The 21,989-nt window shown below is 44.7% G+C and overlaps 1 protein-coding gene across 2 annotated transcripts in view; it reads right to left on the bottom strand.

Moving 5' to 3' along the window:
• Positions 1-4,868: 4,868 nt before the first annotated feature.
• The window catches only part of LOC120809111 (zinc finger protein ZFPM1), a 72,364-nt gene continuing 55,243 nt past the window's right edge, over positions 4,869-21,989 (bottom strand). For both annotated transcript variants that reach the window (XM_040162712.2, XM_040162713.2), the window contains 5 exons: positions 12,859-12,961; positions 11,830-12,081; positions 10,828-11,061; positions 10,328-10,570; positions 4,869-10,185 (listed from right to left, as the gene is read on the bottom strand). In XM_040162712.2, coding sequence (XP_040018646.2) covers positions 7,583-10,185; positions 10,328-10,570; positions 10,828-11,061; positions 11,830-12,081; positions 12,859-12,961 — 3,435 coding nt within the window. In that variant the 3' untranslated portion in view covers positions 4,869-7,582. The remainder of the gene's footprint in view (positions 10,186-10,327; positions 10,571-10,827; positions 11,062-11,829; positions 12,082-12,858; positions 12,962-21,989) is intronic.

Here is a 21,989-nt window from a genome sequence, read left to right as displayed (position 1 = left end):
GTGGTCATCCTATTTGCTCTACTGTGGATGCCTTACCGGACTTTAGTTTTGATCAACTCTTTTGTGTCCACGCCCTATCTGGATGCCTGGTTCCTCCTGTTTTGTCGGACGTGCATCTATGCCAACAGTGCTATAAACCCTGTGATATACAATGCCATGTCTCAGAAGTTTCGCTCAGCATTTCGCGGGCTTTATTGCTGCCAACATTTAGAAGGAAATCAGAGGGAACTGTCAATGATCCGGATGGGCGTCGGCAGTATTCGTGACCCCCCAGCTCAAGGCAATAGCAATAGAACAAATGAAAATGCAAGGAGAGAGCCATTCAATGCTGCCACTCACATGACTACAAACCAGAATAGAGGTGGTCATAATGAGATAGCAACAACCAATGGCAAGAAAAACTGGCCTTTATAAAACTTTGATTAAGAAGAAAGTTTCAGTTTCAAACAAGCATTTATCTCGGCAAATTTCAATTTATGTTTCCACGGGCCATAAGAGCCCTTTTATATGGCACATTGCATAAAGACGGCTGTGCCTTGAACTCCTTATTTTTGGTAATCCTGTCAGTAGTTCTTATTAGACAAAGCTGCAAATTTTCCCTTTGATTATGGATACTTGCTCTTTGTTAACATTTTCGGTGAAATCTAAATCTTTGAATGGGACATGCTATGACTTATTGGAGGGTTAGTCTTCCTTTGCAAGTGTATTTTTTAGTTTTTTTTTAAGCATTACCCTGATATTTGACTTTAAAATATAAAATACTGATCCATCGATTAAATGTGTTGATAAAAGTACAATAAATTAGCAGTGTTATCATGATCATCAACATCATTAAAAAAACGCTTGAATAACTGCTTTCGTTTCCTACAAAACTGCATGATAGTAACGTGATGATAAAATCTAAGTAGAATTGTTGTGTCTTGATGACACGGTCTTGTCTCGTGAAAACTGTACCGCATACTCAGAAAAAATGTAGATTGTTATTATAAAGGATAATTGTGTATGAAATGTCGGATTGCAGCTTTGTAAATATTACTTGAACCCGTAAAGTATGTGTGTGTAATTCTGTGATTATTTAGCCCTGAACTTCTGGTTTGTTGCATTTTAGATTATCTGTAAGCATGAATTATTTGTTGATGTGTTTTTTTTTGATGATGTTTTGGTTGATGTTTTCATAAATATGTAATAAACTCTGATGATTAGCTTTGATTGCATTTGCATTGCAATGTCTTTCCTTCTGGATTTTGGCAAAAGTCAATAAAACACATTTGGTAAAGTGTCCCAATCACAACTCTTTTGGACTGTTTTAGTTAGACATACACATTTTCTTAAAGTTGTGTAATTTAACTTTCAGAACTGAAAGTTATGGTCATAACTAACTACATTTAGCTGCAAACTCAAAAGGGCGAGAAAGGTGAGTCAACCGTGGGGTATGCCCCCCAGAACTTGAGACGATTTAGTGTAATCCAAAAAGTGAGCCTTTGTAGAATAATCTATCATACATTCGGCTGGTTCCGGCTTGATTTTCAAGCAAACTTCAACTTCAACCTAAAAAGACCCAACCACCAACAGATTTTTTTCTTCCAACGAGGAAAACTTTGTTAATGAAAGTAACTCCACCACTAGTATGTACAATTTGCGCAGAATGAATTGCTTGCTTTTTTATGCACTGTAAAGATGTAATAAATATGTAATGCCATTTTGGAAAATGGTATCTTCCTTTTTGGAGGATATCTTGAACTATGCAATCTCATACCGCCCAATTGTATTATTCTTAAATGACCCGGCCCTACTAAAACTAGCACTGCAGCAAAAGCGTATCTTATTAATCCCCGACATACGACAAAACACCAATAGTCACCTACTTATCTGGATAGAACATGGAACTCCAGAATGCATGGAGCCAAAGGGAGGACTATCTTATAATGGAATAGAGCAATTGTTCTTAACCTCAGAGAACCGCAGAGGTTGATGAGTCACTCTCAGGGGTTCGACAGGGGTCAAGACACACACTGTATAGCCCGGTTCACACCAGCAATGTTGGGCCATTTCTGGCGGCCGTCAAAATATTGGCTGCCAACAATTTGGCAACAAACAATTTCGCCGTGTTAGATTACACATATTTAGTTGCTTACTAAAAATGAATTCAGCACACTCGTATTACTCCTGACGTCATGCTCTCGACGGATACTTCCCCACCAAAGAGTCATATCCGCTGAGACAGTCGGTCACGTTTAGTGTTGAAAAAAGAGTTTTCCCATAAAGAGATGGGAGGGGATGCGTAAATTGCGCCTAATTACGTAATACGCAGCTTGTACAGAAACCGCCCATGCAAGCGCGCCTCCGTTTTGCGGTGTAAATTCCGTTACATAGGACATTTCCCGTTACAGATTCAATTGTGCGTGCTCGTAATGTACAGTATCTTGGGCGGAGAAAGGCGCTGGATACCTGATGAAGTGAAGGTTTTGTAAATACGACGTAAACTAAAAGTATCACATCGCTTGTGATGGTGGCTGGAAGCATAGTCCAGTGTTTGAACTTAAACATCATCAATTAAGAGACTTGATATAGGTGATTAGTCCCTTTTGGTGCCCGGTATTGAATTATTTTGTGATATTTCTTAGTGATTTTTAATAATTATAATGATGTCAATAATAGTTTTACACCAGCTATTAACCAGACAGGCCAACACGGATCACTAGTTCAGCTTCTTCACTTGCTTTCACAAAGGTTTCCGTGGACCATAGTTACATCTGAACCATATTCCTACTTTTTCCTTAGCCTACTCCTTCCTTCTCTGGCTGCCCTGGTCCTGCTGCTAGTATCATTATTATTAGTCACATTATAACTGTCACCGTAGACACACTTTACTAATTGGCTTCATTCCTGGAGTCTATTTGCTTTCTCTCCTCACAGGTTATTGTGTGTGGTGGTTATATCTGATGGTGGTTATATCTGGACGGTGCTTGTTGCTGCTGTGGTCCTCCCTGGCATTATTTTTAGTAGTCACATTATCATTAATGACCACATTACTACTTTTGTTATGATTGTTAGTCTATTACATCCACTGCAGTTATCATTGGTATTAATTTGAAATCATTACTTGTCTTACTGTTGAGGTTTCTTCCTTTTTTCTCCCCGTTGAAAAAGGTTAACCTTGGATGGTACACACTTTGTTACCAGGTAACAGAGCAACAACACATGCTTTTGTATTTCCGTTGGTTGGAAACAAAACTTGGTGGAAGCAAGCTGGGCCAATGTCTATTAAAACAGTATGGAGGGCAGCAGTAGCGACGTCTGGGTGTTTCTACAATCCAGCCATATGGATATCCTACTGGTTAACTGCAAGAAAACTGTCAGGGATGCGTGGGGAGGCAGGACTCAAACGCAGACTTTTAATGAAAAACGACTTTAATAGTCAAAAAGGCCATAAAGAAAAGGCCAACGGGCAAAAACACACACAGGAACCAGGGGGGAAAAAGGCAGGCAGGAACGAGGAACATCCAGACCACAGACGGGGAACATCCGGGACAAAAGACAATGACGCGACAAGTGACAAGAGACACATACTGCTTAAATACACAAGGGAGGTGCAGGTGATTGGACACAGGTGGAAACAATCAGACCATCACAGGGGACGACAGGACAAGGCAGGAAGTGAAGTTACCCGGGGACGAGAGTGGCAGAAAACTACAAAATAAGACAGGAAGTGAACCACACCGTGACAAAAACAAAGGTTACAATATTGTAACCCTATTTCTACAAGCGTACACCGAGCCCCTCTTCTGGACCCGCTTTCTTAGTTACTGAAAACTAATCCTTTAACATCGGAACCTAGCCAAACAAATAATAACTGTCTCCCATTGCCTCTATGTGTAGAACTCCCATGGCTTCTTTTTTCATTCTTCAATCTTTGGAAACTGACTGACTGAATTCATCTTTTGGTACCAAAAAAATACAATAACACACTCTTGCAATATTTCAAATAAGCAAAAAAACTAAACAATGCTTTCAAAATGAACAAATCCATTTTGGTGGGGCTGTAGCGGATTGATCCTCGCCTCCTCAGTTTATGTCGATGTGGCAAGACGCCCCAAGTTTCCCCCTACTGTCCAAGGATGTTGTGTGAATTAATAGTTAGTGATGTTTGGCAAAGTTGCCCCTGTGTGGTTTAACGGGAGAATGACATGTAGTGTAAGAAGACAAAAGGTGCTATACAAATCTATTCAGCATTTTTGGAATCTAATTACGTTCTGTTTAACGTCACTGGTAGTTTATTGGTATCTGTATTATTATACAGCATCTCAGTGCTGTAAAGCATTCCAGGTAATGTACAGTTGGGGAAAATGGAAGGATGAGATGCTTACATTCTCAGGAATGGTCTGGAGCTATGTTTATATAGACATCTCATGTCAGGGCCTTCATTTAAGTCACATAAGACTCATAAAGGGTTTAATGCCAACCAAAACTGTGCCGGATCACAAGGTACACAGTAACTGAATACAACAGAGAGACATTCATTTACATCCCATATTTGAAGGATAAACCCACGGTGAGAAAGCCATGATGAAAACATGCAGCAGTTTATCTTTGTTGTTTTGCCATTGATTGGAGCATCCTTGAGCTCTGAATGGGCACATTTTTCTCATGCAGATAGAAAGCTGATGATTCACTCTGCCTTTATTGAAGTCAAGCAGAAACCGTGAACTGAGAACTTTCTTATGACTGATTACAAACAAGCAACAGTGAATCAAGGACCTAGAAAGGTCATGGACTCCCGTTCAAGTTTATGAAGAGAGCTGTGCATCGGTGTCTACGCAAAAATGAAAGATCGAAGCCAATAGAAAGAAGTGCAGTCACATCATCCATCAGTGTCTCAGAACTTTTTTTTATTTCCCATGCATAGTTTGGACAAGAATGGAATGGAACTGAAATAGAAATATGGAAATAAAAGCTTTGACATTCATTTTGATTTTCTCTATCATGGACATCATATGAATTATTAACAAAACATGTTTACAACTATAGGAAAGAAGGTTTTTAGGCCAAGGATGAACTCTTTCAGGAAGTCCTTCAAGGTGACGCACTTTGGACAGGGAAAAGTTCTGTATAAGATAAATACAATACAAAAAGTCCCTAAACTAAAACATTCAGCACATTTTTCTACAACACAGTGCAATTAAAAAGGGGTTAAGTTCAAATGATGATTTTCCAGCACCCAGTTATTCAATTTGTGGTAAGTTGACCTTTCTCTGTGACTTTCTTCTTCTTCTCTCTTTCAATTTGGACTGATGAAGACAGACCAGCACAATTGTAAACACTTGGGCCCTAGTTGGGCCTGGAACAGTTCAGCTTCAAACCACCACAGAGAACAGTTGCATAATAAACCAGGAATTCTGAATTCTGTTTTAGAAAATCACACACACACGTGTCAACGAAGGGACAATGGTGCGATCATCAAGAATTAATGAGGAGCTCACATCGCAACATTAACCACAACTTTCAGCTTTGATAAAATGCAAATGTTCACAGCCTGTTCTGTTGTCCCTAATCAGTAATCGAAAAAGACGTACAACAATATTTCCTCTCAACCACTGACAAGAGAAACAATTTTGATTGGGAGCAGGCTGACCACTGAAAAGACGGGTCAATGGCCGCCAACACAAGCTGTGAGAGAAGGTTTACAGTTTGACTGATGTTAGTATTTTAGCAAGAAAGTCTAACAGCTGCTTTGTGTGAACCCTTGCTGGCCAGGAAAATGCTAACCCATAATAATATCTTCCATACTCTGTATTTCTAGCATACGGTCCAATTGTGTCTTAGAGGCTGTTGTTAATTAAATCCTGGGGATTTTATACTTTATAAATTTGGGGTGAAAAAAGACAAACGACAAACCCAGAATCTGGATGCAATCAAATTAAAAATGAAGTCTGGCCCTCAAAGAAAATAAAGACGACCCTTAGAAGTATGCATCAATATTTCAAGAAATAAAAAGCATTTCACAGTTCTAACTAATACTGTATTGCAGCTGCCGCAGCAGCAAGGGTGCATGGCAAGTAAGTGTGCATGTGTGAGAGAGCAGTAGAGTGAGAGAGGACAAGGACTTGCTCACACACACACTCATCGGCCACAATGAGTGTCTATTAAATAGGTGCTTACTCTACTGTGTGAGGCCTTGTAATACAATGTGACTATTCCCTGCTATGCCTTCATTCCCGGAAAGAAACACAATCATTTATAAGACACATAACATCTTTTGAGATGTTGAGATTTTTGAGTATTCTTTAGTATGATATGACAGTCCAACAAAAGCCGTCTCCGTCATGGTCATAGTTTTCATGGTATGTTGACTGGTAACTCAAGATAACATTTTGATTAAAAATTTGTATTTTATACACCCTAAAATTTGTGGCTACATCATAGTGCTCCATTCAACTTTCTCTTCTTCTGTGTGATCTGTGGGTAAGGAAGCTGTCCTGATCTAATCATGTTGCTCATCAAGAGGGGCTAAAAATAAACAGCGCTGGTTTTGACCTCGCCATCAATTAAAGACTGCATAAACAAAATACAAAATGCTAACGTGATAACAAGGCCCTGTGTGATCCAAGTGATTACTTTGAGAAGATATTACATATCTACACATCAACACACCCAGATCCAAACAGTTCCTTCCAACAGTATGAAAAATATACAAATAAAAAATACAAGAACTCTCGGACAATATGTAGGTAGTTTTCTGTTGACATGAAATTAGTAAGGACTAAAAGATAAATATATCACATTTTTTTCCTCCCTTGGACTTTAAGGAGAAAATACCAACATGTTTGTCTATGAAAGAAACAGAATTGTCCATTTTGAAATATTATCCTTCAGTAATTAGTAACATTGGGACACCACATATTTGTGTTTCAGCTAAATTGCTTTAGCTAGTTTAGTGAGCAAAAGAGCCAGTGTTGAAACCAAAAGCATTATATAATTATTTTTTTCAGACATCATACACTATGCACAGATATTAAAAACATTAACAATGACCAAGTCTTTTCCAAACAGGAAAAACGATTCCTCTGTTTAGGTCTGAAACATTAAGAGCTCAGGAAAAGCTTGACGATTCAGCGCATTTTTACTGGATTATCATGAGTCACAAATGCCTCCATCGGTCAGAATCTAATTACAGAGACTGTATTTAACGTCCAATAATGCAACATAATGTGAGGCCTGGAAATGGCAGATGTCGAATTAGTAACTTGGGGCGAAGACGGAGAGTGATTTAGGGGACCAGGGCACACAAGTGTGTGTTTAGGTAGCATCAGCTCTTCGTGGGCCACAAACTTTGACCCATCGCAGGAGAATATCAGTTATTATGTTAGTTACACCACCTGTAAATTCTGCTCTTGAGCAGTTGGACATCAGGCCCTGCCAGGTGAGTAACAGTCATTTATCGTCATTCATGGTCAAGCCATTTTGCCCCCCTTGTGGGACAACTGGCAGAGGAGGGGGGGGGGCAACTGAGTTTCCTGGAACTTAGTGAAGAAAAGCCGCCACTCAAAAAGACAAAGGAAGGGGAGGAAAAAGAATACTGTGCTCACTTGACATGTTCGGCGCTGTGGGAGGAGCAGTAGTATTTTTTGTGAGCTATGAATGTGGAGAGACTGCTGAACTTGATGTTGCAAAGCCGACAGAAGCGGGAATTACCGTTAAGGACCGGGGAGATCACTGTGGATTTGGGGCCGGGGGCAGGCGGGGCTGTGGCGATGGGATGGGAGGTCACAGTCGGGACGGCGTTGTCTGGAGACAACCCCACAGTCCCCCTCAGGACCTCAGGCACAGGTGACAAAGTCAGAGAAGGAGCCCTTGGGGGAGACGGAGGCAGAGGTGAGCCAGCCAAAGGTGATCCACCCCCAGCTGAAGGGCTGCCGTTTACCAGCGGGGAGACCGGAGAAGTTGTACTGCTCCTCGCCTGCCCATTAATGCTGTCTCTGTGAACTCGAGAGACCAATCTAGAATGGCTCATTGGGGTGGTGGAGGTGGTTGCCGCAGTTCCATCCCTGGGACTAAGGCTGGGGCTGCGGCTGACTACACTGCCTGGCTGAGTTGGCTGAACGGTTACAACAAGGCCGTGGGTGGTCTTGAAGTGCTCCATCAAGTCACAGGTGATGAGCCTGTTTGGGCAGTATGGGCACACCGCCTGAGAGGATCTGGCGCCTGCGCCTTTGGCGCCAGCCCCCGGGGTGGCTGCAAGTGTGTTGGTTGCAAGTGTGTTGGGAGATGTGGCATCGGAGGAAGGTAAGGCAGAGGGGTGAGGACTGGAGGATTGAGCCTGGGACACCCACTCAGCAGGCAGAGCTTTAGCCTCCACGGGGTGCAGGTGATCCGTGCGCTCCTGCGCAGGTCTGCTTTTGGGAGAGGTCGAGGCAGAACTCTTGAGCCTGTGAAGCTGCTCCAAGGTATGGGGCTGGAGGGTGGTAGCGGGGCAATAGTAGGTTTTATGGGCCAGGTAGTTCTCAATGCTGTTGAAGCTGATACTGCAAGCAGTGCACTTGTGGTAGTCTGTAAGAGGCAGGGCAGGGAGAATACTGCTGCTGCTGCTATGGCGTGGGACCACTCTCAGGCGGGGCCTCTTGCTGAGGTCAATCGGGCCATCTCCTTCTGGGCTAGAGCTGTCTTCCTCGCTGGGAGAAACCTCTTGCTTCACTGCCAGGCCCAGGACGGAGGGAGATGGTGCAGAAGCAGCCACAGCAGCGGCGGCAGCGGCGGCGGCAGCGGCAGCATTGGCTAAGGCTTCAGTTCTGGCCATATGAATCTCATACATCTTCTTCCTCTTGCGTTTGCGGATGGGCTGGGGAAGGAAGGCTGCTGGTGTGGTTGCCTTGGCCATGTGTACGGCTCGGTGGTTGGATGGGTCATGGCGTGAAGCGCAGTAGAAGCGTTTGTGTACAGTGTAGTTTTCGTGACGACTAAAGCGGATGTTGCAGGCCTGGCAGAAGGTTCTATTTGGATCGTCTTCTTGGTCCTCCGCAGAACCACTAGCAGGACTCTGGCTGCCTTCGCTTGCTCTTCCTCCTCCTCCACCCCCTCCTCCCACACTTCCACCTCCACCTTCCCCTTCAGAAGAGGAAGATATTCCCTCTCTAGAGGTTTCTGTCTTTATTTCCACCACCCTCTTGGGTTCTGTTGCTCCACTCTCTGCTGGAGGGTCAGACTCAGTAGGAGAAGCAGAGGCTGCTCTACTTGCTGCTCCACCTTGAGGAGATGTGGGGGAGCCACGTGGCATTGTGGCAGGGGCTGCATCTCTTGTCGATCCAGGACCTGAAGCGGAGGTTGCACCTTCTCCGTGGTGCCTACTGGAGCAGTACAGCCTCTTATGTGCATAAAAGTTGTTGATGTTGTTGAATGTGATGTCACACTCAAAGCAGGTGGCTCCTTTATGAGGGGGAGTGGCTGCGGCTGTAGGTGCAGTCTGTCCAGAGGGAAAGAAGGCCGCTGGATTGTTCTGAGGAACTGCCTGGCCCTGTTTCAGTCGGCTGTGCATCTCGGACATTTTAGCCAGTATCTCCGAGGCCTGGGGCATAATGGCTGCCTCGGGATTAAACATGTACTGAGGCAAGAACATTGCTCCACCAGGGAGAACTGACCCTGTGCCTCCCTCATGCGCAGGGCTAGAACCAGGGGTGGGACTGGTTGGCTCTGCCTTTACACTTGCCGTGGCTGGACTCTTCGGAGAAGTTGATGTTGCACAGGAAGATGTGGCGATTCTCTTCTCGTTTGTCTTGATTCTTATTTCTTGATGTGCCTCCTCTCCACTTAGCTCATCTTTCTCTCCACCCTCCATAATCTCCATTTGCTGCTCTTCTGCGTCTGAGTCTGAATGAGGCTCCTCTTTGATCTTTAAGTCAGTAGTTTGTGCATTCGGAGGACTGGAGTCTCGAGGCGGGGCTGAGCCGCCATTTGCACCAGGGCTGGATGAGTCCGGGCTCGGGACACAGCCAAGGGGCTCCCTCTCATGGGGAGACAGCTGAGGGTGGTCAACTGATGATGGGGTACTTTGCCGGGGATTGGGGCTCCTTTCAGTTGGGACCCTGACCTCTAGGTGGGTTCGCACATGCTGCTGAAGCTGTGCAGGGGAGTCAGAGTTGTGGCCACACACTTGACACTTCAAAACTACACCAGAGTCTCCTGGACTGAGACCTGAAGGAGAGAGTCAAGAGGTAGGGGTGACGATACCAGTAGCTTACACTTGAAAACATTTGAAATGTCAAGATTTTCAAAAAATGTGACTGGTCTGAATGCAAGTTTATCCACAAGCTGTCACAGGGAACGCATGACTTACCAGTGGATATGGGCAGCTTGGGGAGGCCTGGGCCTGGGGAATAGACCTCACTGCGAGATCCAGGCTGGCACACCATGTGGCTGGTGACCAGATGGCTGTAGAGGATGTCTCTTGTGGTGGAGACAAAGCCACAGCCGTGACACACTCCGTTCAGCGTGTCCGTGTGGACTTTGAGGTGGCGCTCACAGTTTGCTTTAGTGGTGAAGGCCGACAGACAGATGAGACAGACAAACGGACGTTCACCTGTGGAAGGACGGCGAGGGACAGTTGTTATCGGAGCAGACATTGAACGCCAGCTTCCAGTTAATCTACTGAACTGGTTGATGAAAGCGCACCGCTCGTTCCGACACGATTCAGAGAGCAGAGGAGAAACCAATGTCGCGACAGAAATGACATAAGATGAATAACATCAGGCTGTTTAGTTTGTGACCTGTGTTATTGGAAAGGTAAGCTGATCTGATGGTTGGGTAAACGCTGTTCACAATAAGTCTTGCTCTCACCACTGTGTGTGCGCATGTGGATCTCCAGTGAGCTGGCACTGGGGCAGCTCTTGTTGCACTGCGGAAAGGGGCAGATGCGTTCATTGGGGTAGGACTCCTTGGGTTTGTCTTGTGGCGGGGACGAGGCGGCTGGCGGCTGCTTCTGCCGGCTGGCGCAGTAGTACATGAGGTGGGCCTGCAGGTTCCGCTCACTGCGGTACCAGATCCCACAGTCCTTGCACGGGAAAATGTCCTCTGATAAGACGACGGAAGAACAAACATTCAGAGTTAGTTGACATTTGAACACTAGCAACTTGATGAAAAGTGCAATTGATCAAACAGACACCTGTTTGACACCTCAAGTGCTGATTCTGAACTTTAATGGTTAGGCTTCACTTGCACACTTAATACAAAAGACAAAAATAGCTAACTTATGTGCATGTATCACAGCTTTTTGACTTGTGCACGCACAGAAGCAAGCAAATGCTCAACACAGACACACGCACACACTCCACTGCAGTATCCACGGAAACAGTGGGACAATATTCATCATTCATCTCATCGTCGTGCTTTTAGTAACATGAAAACAGTTTGCCGCAGTGTTACCAGACATCGATTTAGGGTGATTACCAATGGTGGCAGCAAATGTGTTTGGGCAGCTTGCAGCTACGGACATTAGCACAGCACTTGCCAAACACTGCTGTGAGTCAGGGGGCAGGAGAGTGGAACAGCTGCAGTGCCATCTTGTGGCCAAAGAAACCATTGCAACCTAAAACACCTCTGCTTGATAATGGCGCGACCGGCTTCTACAGCAATGATGGAAATAACAAATAAAAGACGTAAAGGCTGACAAGACAAGAAGGCTAAAAGATTGGAATAGGAAACCGTACAGGACGTCATACTCTGAAGCCCATATGTATTTGTTGTATATTCAAAATGGGAAATATCTCCTCTTTTGCATTTATTCTGTTTCTAGCACGTGTACCACGTAGATGATTCATGCACATTAAATAGAACACTCACTATTGACAACAGCAGTGGCCAAGATGGCGGCCATGCCCGCCTGCTGTGGGAGGAGCTGGATTTCTGAGCGCAGTGCCGGCGAGTACAGCGTCTCGTCTTTGACCACGGCTTGCTTCTGGGTGACGAGGCTTAGCGGAGGAGAGAGCCGGCTTAGCGGTGAGGACGACGAGGAGCTGGGAGGAGGGGACAGGGAGGCCAGGAGCCCTTCGCCGGCCGTCAGCTCTCGGCTCACCTTGCAGAACAACTGCTCACCTGAAAACACAACCGCTGTGGTCACAATCAGGGAGTGATGAGGGACACCCCTAGTTAGGGACGACATGGGGAAAAACCTTTACACACCAGTACAGTGAGATGCTTAGAGATTGGAGACATTTGGACTTGTATTAGCGGGAAACGCACTTGTGGAACTAATATTGTCGATAATGGTTCCTTTAAATTCAAGTGTGCCAGTAGACAAACCGTGACGCTCCCAAATGGAATAAAGCCACTGTTTGAATGTCACAATATCTGCGCTGAGAAATACAATTCAATAGATTCTTACTGGTTACGAATGAGAGAAGTTGCTTTAGCATTGCATTTTAATGCAAAACCATGTGATGCAAATAATTTATTAAATGTAAGAACCGTCCATCAGAGACTTTACATTTGGTGAGTATATTGCTCGGCACGTGAGGAAGCGCGGCCTTTAATTTTATTTTTTTTGATTAAACATTAAACAACGTAGGTCTACCTCCCGTGTGCTGCATCATCATGCATGTAGCAAGAACTTCTTCACTTCCATGGAGTTTGAATTCTCTGAATAACGACATCTTCCAAAAGGAAAATGCACTAGTACGGCTTATAGATTATAAAAAAACTGTATAATGTTACGAGAGAAGTAAACGGGGGGACGCTTTCTCAAACCCAAATAGGAATTCAGCCAAAGTCAGACATACAAGGCAGTCAGCACGCATTATGATTCACGAGAATACACTGCGCGCTGCACATAGAGCAGTATTGAGGAGGAGACGGGGCTTGAGATGTTGTCACCTTGGCTGTAGATTGTACAGTTGGCAGCGGAGACGTCACATGTCAGAGGGAGCAGACTAATCCAGCAGTCTGGATCGTCACACGCCAGAGTCAACCTGGATTGCTGCGCACACACAGAAAGGAGATCGTTAACAAAAATAACCTTGTCACTCAGTGAATTGCGGTCCATTGGGAATACACAGCCCTGCGTTACTGTACAGCTGTACTGTACTGTAAAAATAACGCCTGCAAGCCGAGGATGATTACAACCAAAGGAGGAGATGGGGGGGGGCAAAGGGCTGAACTAAGCCATGTGGGAAATGAAGAAGAGAGAGACAAGAAGGGTAGAAAAGGAATAAAAGATGAAGAGTCCGAGAAGAAAAGGGAGAGAAAAAGATTGGATGTCATCGGCAATTTCTCCTGCAAATTGCTTAAAGAACAATTCAAAATGTCACTTGGGCACAAAGTTAAGCATACAAGAGTATATTTGCCTGGATAAGCTGTCCCTCTGAACTTTAAATGCCTTATCATACTCAACAAACTGCATTAAACAGCCGCTTGCCAAACAGTCTCTTCATTTTGGATAGTTTCTCAGTGAACTGCATCACAAGTAGTCATAATACCCCTAATCTCAGGCTCTGCCTTTATACGCTGTCACTCTTTGTACAAATGGTATTAATGTATTCTATTGTGTTGTGTTGCATTGTGATTTACAGTGTTCATTGTGTTTAGTGTTGAATCATCTTGTTAATATTAGACCGCTCCATTGCAATCACATGCCGATTGGGACTATGGATAAAAATGATCACTCAGTCACTTGTAAATAACAAAATCAATGAAATGAACAGTGTGGTAGACAAGAGGAGACATGAAACATTTCTTTAAGAGATGCACGATAAATACCAACACTGCTGGGGTGAAAGTTCCCCCTCCCTGGCCTGCAGATAACAGCAATGGTTATCAAGGTGGTACATGCGTATGTGATGGGCTGTGTGTGTGGGGGGCGTCTGTTATTCTAACTGACAAGATGAAATTAAATAATGTAAAGTGTGCTTTGCTCAGCTATTTGGTGTTTTTTTTCTCCTTCATAACTCAACAATTCAAAAGGGGGTAAAAAGTATTAATAATAAATGAATAAAATGCAATTTAGTCTATGATGCAGTACCCATCAGTCTCCACCAGGAGGAAGCACCACCTCAGTACTGGACTTAAACCAGACGAGCAGCTTCAGGGTCAAAGTTGACATGATGGTGTACTTTGTCTATTTACATCCGTCAATTTCTCCTAAATTCACCAAAAGATGCGAATAGATAATGAGTCGTTTGCATATTTCAACATACTATTTCAGAAAACATGAATGCTTTCATGTAAATATTGAACTGTGGAATTTATCTGTTTGTTTTTATTATTTCATGCATTTGGTCAAAAAAGGATTCCCAAAACTAATGAGTATTTTAATTGAACATGTATCTGACTATTATTTCGTATTTGTAATTAAATCCCTTACACCTGGTTTGAGTCTTGCCTAAATGGCGTTCAGCAGAGCACAAGGCCCAGGAGCCCAGACGATCCTCCATATTCATGTTATTAGTGATACAGCGTGATTTTAGATTTTCTTGGATTTATATTATTGCATCAGTGTTTCAAATCAGCAAGCTTTGCCTCACTACTATATTTGAGATTTTTGATAAATTAAATTAAATGAAAACCAATGGAGCCTGGATTTCTTTTTTACCTGCCATTGAAGGTATTTGTGATTTGGATGCTAAAGTGTTTTCCAATTTAAGCTTCAGGACACTTAGGAAGGAAGACAGAAAATGTGCTTACTTTTGCTTGGTTTTCACAAATCTTTTTAAAACCGGGAGTGTGAATTCCCCAGGATTCCAAAAACATGTTCAATTGAAATTATTTTTTAAGAGGCGCATTGCTCAAAAGGAGTGACAAAGTGTTGAGGTTCCGCTTTCTTGGGGTAGTATTACCAGACTTCCTAGCCACAGTTAAGTCTTTAAATACCTGCAGAGGATGCGTGTTGTCTGTGGGACAGACAGTGAAAAGGGCAGAAGGAAGGAAGCCTCTCAGCCTGCAGATCGACGCACAGCGTATTGGATTTCACGGGGAACTAGCGCTGATGAGCAGATACTGCTTCTTTTGTTTTAATTTGTAACCCAATGCTGGAGCCGTCTGAGCTGTAAGTACTGCTAATTTGCTTCAGACTAATTCATCACGGCCACGACTGTGGAATTAGCCATGATAGAGCAATGCGGAGAGCTCAATCATGGAAAACACACACACAAACGCACATAAATATATACATAGCAAAACATTTTATATCATGGCAGACGCAGATTTGTACTGTTCTCCAAGACAAAAGAAACACAATCCACGCTATCTTTGGTAAAGTTATTGATCCATGGTTATACATCATCAATGTTCTTTTTTCATATCTGCTTTCTGAACAGTTTTATAGAGGTACTTCCATCTTGACATGAACAAAACTACCACATTGAAAATTATTTTGAGTTCAGACTCCCTTCTAATCCCGTATGGGCCTTCACAGAACGAGGCCCTCGGGCCAAGTGGCAATCGGGATCCCGTGTGAGGACAGGACGCCTGGAGTAACATATTTTAATGGCCTGCCAGACTCATTACTAGAGCAGAATGCTAATTCAAGCACATCCACGTAAGCAGGGTTGGAATTCTACTGGACATTCAAACAGAACGTCCTCCATATGACCAAAGCCGGACTTCGCAGACACGTCGTCATTCACAAGCTGCTCACAGGTTTTACTCTGAGAGGTTAAACTAATGTCACTATGAACGGCGACGTGACCACAGATTAAAATATTAGATTATCTTCAACGTCAACCTGCACACACGAAAAAGCGTATACTCTGCCTCAAACGAGATGAGAACACTGCCTCAAATGAGATAATGCGAATCAGAAAGGCACAGGGCCAGATCCTACTTTGACTGTGTGTGTGAGAATGTGTGTGTGTGTGTGTGTGTGTGTTAGCCAGGCCAGCAGAGAATGCAGATGCCAAAGATGTTGGAGGGGGGGTTAAGGAGAACGGGGAGGCTTTCGGATGGTATCAATGCTCCTTTTCACTTCTGTTGGTGTGTTGCCGATCTCGTTGACTCAAACAGCCAAGAGTCATTCAAAAAAACGTGTCCGGCCCCACAAAGAATCGGCCTGGCCGGAGGGAGACACCCAGTGTGCACAGTCAAAAGGCAAACTACACACATAAGACCCAGCTAACTCGAGCACATTGGTTCAAACGTGAGTTGTCTGGGACCGGCCCCACCCCCATCAATAAGCACATAGACATGCTGAGGCCTCACCGACTGGGCGCCGGCCCACAGCACTGATGTAATCTAATCTATATTAAACCGTGAACCGTGGTATTATAAAAGAAAATGATAATAAAATGATTTCAAAGTATCTGGTCAGGTTTTCTTGTCTGTCTTTTGCACATTTCTCTACAATATTCTCATCTCATTTAGGTTTTCGGTTAGGCTCGAAGAGACAGTCGTCCAATAAACCAAAGATCAGCGGTTAGATTCCAGACTCCTCCTGTCAAAGTGTCTTAAGCCATTCCATAAGGGCATCGGTGTGCTGGTGTGTTCCAACGGGCATTTGATTACATCCTGATAGCACCTTCTATGGACACTTGGAAGCGTGTTTGTTAATGGGTGGACTATTACATGGAATGTAAAGCCATTTAAGACTAGTACGGATTTGTGAAAATGTCCATTATCCATTTTATAATTACATATTCTCACTGTTGAACGTTTGTTGAACGGTGGATAGTTAAATGGTAAAAGTACTTTATAGCAAACTCGTGTGTCACCCTAACATCCACCCAACTCTCCATCTCTTGTGTCACCCTACCATCCACCCAACCCTCCATCTCTTTCTCTTGTGTCACCCTACCATCCACCCAACCCTCCACCTCGTTCTCTTGTGTCACCCCAAATATCCACCCAACCCTCCATCTCTTTCTCTTGTGTCACCCTACCATCCACCCAACCCTCCATCTCTTTCTCTTGTGTCACCCTACCATCCACCCAACCCTCCATCTCTTTCTCTTGTGTCCCCCTAACATCCACCCAACCCTCCATCTCTTTCTCTTGTGTCACCCTACCATCCACCCAACCCTCCACCTCGTTCTCTTGTGTCACCCTACCATCCACCCAACCCTCCACCTCTTTCTCTTGTGTCACCCTACCATCCACCCAACCCTCCATCTCTTTCTCTTGTGTCACCCTACCATCCACCCAACCCTCCATCTCTTTCTCTTGTGTCACCCTACCATCCACCCAACCCTCCATCTCTTTCTCTTGTGTCACCCTAACATCCACCCAACCCTCCACCTCGTTCTCTTGTGTCACCCCAAATATCCATCCAACCCTCCATCTCTTTCTCTTGTGTCACCCTACCATCCACCCAACCCTCCACCTCGTTCTCTTGTGTCACCCCAAATATCCACCCAACCCTCCATCTCTTTCTCTTGTGTCACCCTAACATCATCCAACACTCCATCTCTTTCTCTTGTGTCACCCTAACATCCACCCAACCCTCCATCTCTTTCTCTTGTGTCACCCTAACATCCATCCAACCCTCCATCTCTTTCTCTTGTGTCACCCTACCATCCACCCAAGCCTCCATCTCTTTCTCTTGTGTCACCCTACCATCCACCCAACCCTCCACCTCTTTCTCTTGTGTCACCCCAAATATCCACCCAACCCTCCATCTCTTTCTCTTGTGTCACCCTACCATCCACCCAACCCTCCACCTCTTTCTCTTGGGTCACCCCAAATATCCACCCAACCCTCCATCTCTTTCTCTTGTGTCACCCTAACATCCACCCAACCCTCGATCTCTTTCTCTTGTGTCACCCTAACATCCACCCAACCCTCCATCTCTTTCTCTTGTGTCACCCTAACATCCACCCAACCCTCCATCTCTTTCTCTTGTGTCACCCTAACATCCATCCAACCCTCCATCTCTTTCTCTTGTGTCACCCTAACATCCATCCAACCCTCCATCTCTTTCTCTTGTGTCACCCTAACATCCACCCAACCCTCCATCTATCAGAGGGCTGTCAGGCCTCCCCGGCAGAGCTCCATCTCGGTTGAGAGTGGTGCCTTAAGCCCCATCAGCCAGAGGAGTCTTTGAGCAGCAGTCTAAGCCCCTCGCCCGGACCCTGGTCCCCTCATGAATATTAACCAGCCCGAGCCTGGCTTTAATCTGCCTGATCCCCGCACTGCTGCCGCTGAGACGATAGCGAATCTAATTATTTGGTCTGATATTAACCCCCCCCCCCCCCCCCCCCACATGCACACCACTCCAGCCCCCAATGCCCTGTCCTCCCTATACATGCTGCAACATTCGTTAGTGCAAACAGACGCCGGCTGAACTCCACAGCCACCTCTTTTGCCAAGTCAGTTCACATTTAAAAACATTCATTCGCCATTCATCCATCCACACACACACACACCTCCACCAACCCCCCTCCACCTCCAGCGCAGCCTGCGACGCCCTCTCCTTATCAGGACAAAAAACGCCCTCTCCACACCGATAAAACTTGAATGCAAATGATGCCAGGCTGATTTCGTTTCTTCATTTTCTTCCTCTATTCCCTTGTTCAGTATCAGAGAGGCTCTTTGCTCGCTCGCCCTCCCTCCCTCTCTCACTCTCTCCTCTGTCTCTCTGTGGTGAGTGAGGATGAGGATGAGGATGATGATGATGATGATGATGATGATGATGATGATGGCAGTGATGGGGACGGGCAGAAGAAAACTTCCTTCAAACTAACCGCAAAGTCTTATATATTTTGGGGAGTTTTTCCTGTGCCGATACGAGGGTTTCGGGACGGAGGATGTCATATGTGTACAGACTATAAAGCCCTCTGAGGCAAATTTGTAATTTGCGATTTTGGGCGATACAAAATGAAATCTATATATATATATATATGAGCCTGCACCACAACCAGCACACTCCTCTGCAGATGAGCGGAGGAGATTTCCCTGCACAGCTGTCAACGGCCACAGTTTTACTGCTTCCCCGGGGGAATACGTATGTTTGTATATGCAAATCATAACTGGTACATCTAGCACATCTTTGTCTCAAAGCTGTGTTACAGCCTGAACGGCCCCGCGGTCATTACATGTAAAAGTCAACAGTCCATATTATTGCAGCCTTATGAAAGTCAGAGTTTAGCCACCTATTAAAGTCTCAGTGACCACTGAAACAATTTAGTGCACAAACCAGCATTCAGCCACACACACACACACACACACTGGCTGCAGAGGCTACAGATGTTCTACCTGACAACACATCCAGTGTGTGATCAGTGTTTCCCCCTACCATTAGATTAGGGGGGCGCCCGGGAGTGTCAGTTTCATTTGGATTCATATAGTTTTCTATAAATCGCCGCGTCTATATCTTGTTCTTTCATTAAACTAACTAATTCTACTTATTGGTTTACAATTCTCCTCTGTAACAACAGATAACCCAAAACCAGTAGAGGAACACCAGTGAAAGCCAGTAGGCTTTGATACTTCCATGTCAAGCACTCTTCTCTTCTCAGAAGACTCAAGGAGGTGGACAGCAAAAACTACAGCCCGTCGCTTTACAGTCTGGCTGAAGACAAGAAGATGTTGAGTTTCCTCTAAAAACTTTGCCCTTCATTAATAGCTTCAAAGATGCCGTGCTCCTCTATCAAGCCACCCTATTCCCCTCTTGACCTTTTCAACCATCCTTAATTCATTCACTCCTCATAAATGAATTCATTCAATCATCCAATTCACCCTCTTCTCCTCTTTCACAGCCTCGTTCCTCTCTCCCCCAACTCTCATTCCTACCATTCCCCTCCTTCCTTCCATATCATCTCTCTCTTTCCTCTCGGCCTCTCATTCTATCTCTTGGACACAGGAAATGGTTTCGTTCGCGATCCAGGAGGTTGGAGGGGGTACACTCACTGTCCCGGACAAAGAGGTCACTGTGTGAATCCTCCAAAAATACAAAGAAGAAAAGGAAGGCAGATAAAAATCTGAAAACCTACTCTCATCCTGCCTTCTCGCACAAACACACACACACACACACACTTGCACGTTACCTCCGTTGCACCCAGGCAAAGCATTTCTCGAGCATTCAACAGACACAGGATTGTTTTTAACATGCTATATGTATACGGTTGTGGCTCAGTGGCGGATTGTAAGCTTTTCCCCGTGTGCTCATATCGGCGCACAATTCTGAGCGGCAGAAAAGGAGAGGGTGAAAAAAAAAGAAATAGAGGGAGCCAGGTTTGATGAGCTGCATGCAAATGACATGTAAAAATATAAAACTGCGATACTTAAAATGGGGGCTGAGATAAGAGATTTGAAAATGAGGCACTCCTGGAAAGCAGGCTCCTGAACTGCCGGAGATGAGGCTCAGAGATAGAGGTTTTCCCTTTCCTCTTCTCGTCTCTTAAACCTCCTCCTCCTCCTCCTCCTCTTTCCTACCTCCTCCACCCTGCAGAAGCCGGTGCAGATGACAGAGAGATGCAGATACCAGCCAGTCATTGCCTCTGAGTGATGAACACCCCCCCTTCTCATTTAACCCTCCTCTTCCGTGTTTGCCTTTCCTCTCTTGCGGGTCTCTTTTTCCTCTCATATTTTCTTTTATCTCGCCTGCTTTGTTTTAGCGGACAGACCTTTCCCGCCTTTCTCTTTGGGCCTCTTTTGTTTCCCTCCGTCTCTGGCCTGGCCGGGCCGCATGACTGTCTATCAGTATTTTATCTTATTTGGCGGGTTTTCTCTCCCCTCTCTCCTATCCTCCCTCCCTCCTTCCTTCCTTCCTTCCTTCCTTCCTTCCTCTCTCTCGAGGTGATCGGCTCCTCTGTCAGGGCCGGGTTGACGGACTGAGACAGCTGCCGTCGCGATGCGGGCAAGTCGTGCGACAGGTAGCAGGTGGAGCACACTGATTCAATCACGCACAGATAGAAGCTCGCTCTCCTCAAGGCCCCCGATGCACAGGGTGAACATTTCAAGGCGACGCGTCAATCACCAGGGTGCGGGTTTTCTTCCAAAAATGCTGCAGTGGTGCGACGGAGGTCATAGGATCCGTAGCTTCTGTAATGCGAGGTCTTAAAATGGCACATTCTGTTTTAGAAGGGATCGCGTCAAACAGCGATTGAGCGGTTCGAGTGTTCGTTCTGCACACGTCACTTTCTTTTTTCATTCGTCACTTTGTCACTTGTTCGCTAGTGCACTTTATTTTTTCATATTTTTTTACTTTTTAAATATTTTTCATTTTTAACTTTAACTTTATTCTCTTATTTTATACTAACTCATAGCATTAGCATTTTATTTTATTTTGTCTTGTCGCACTGTCTGCTGTCGCGCACCAACCGCCAAAGTCAAATTCCTTGTATGTTTGACATATTTTGGCAATAAATGTTTCCTGATTGTAAAGATGAAATAATACGTGTCAGAGAACCAAAACAAGAGTCTTAGATACAGCTACGCGGTTACAAATCTCTGAATCCAACTCAAACGTTTTCGAAATATCTGTCCTTAATAGAGAGCGAGAGAGAGTCCCAACACGTCAAAGGCAGTGCTGTGCGTGGCACCGCCATGGCCACCTGCTGCTTGGCTCCGCCATCGTGGCGTCGGGGGCGCGTATCCCTCCCCTGAACTCTTAAAAAATGTGCAGAAATTAAATTTAAGCAGTGGAACCAACACCTGGAACACATTGCAAATAAAACCATGACTCAATAAGGTTGTGTTGACTTCAGAGGGGCTTTAATATTTAATTTATAATATATATATATATATAATATCCAGTAACACAGGGACAATTTTTGGATGTCTTCTTTATTTTATTGTCCCTTTAGAGCTAGAAACGCTTTCCCTGCTCTCTGGTGCCTTTTAAGAACGCTCCTTGTGTATTGCGTTCTTCTAGGGGGGGGCAACGCAGAAGGTATCTCAACACTCGCTGTAATCATTGATTTGTCATCTTCTGAAGGAGCACCATTTTAATTAACATTCTAATTTGATGGGGCGGAGGAGAAGAGAGAGAGAAACACAGGCAGAGAAACACTGTTGATGAGTCCAGATAAAAAAAAAAAAAAAAGATCAAAATCTGGATGTAAACAAACCGGCTGGCA

The sequence above is a fragment of the Gasterosteus aculeatus genome, chromosome X (assembly GCF_964276395.1).
Source record: "Gasterosteus aculeatus chromosome X, fGasAcu3.hap1.1, whole genome shotgun sequence".
NCBI classification, from domain to species: Eukaryota; Metazoa; Chordata; class Actinopteri; order Perciformes; family Gasterosteidae; genus Gasterosteus; species Gasterosteus aculeatus.
The sequence above is the reverse complement of the archived record's forward strand: the minus strand, read 5'-3'. Positions and strand labels throughout refer to the sequence as shown.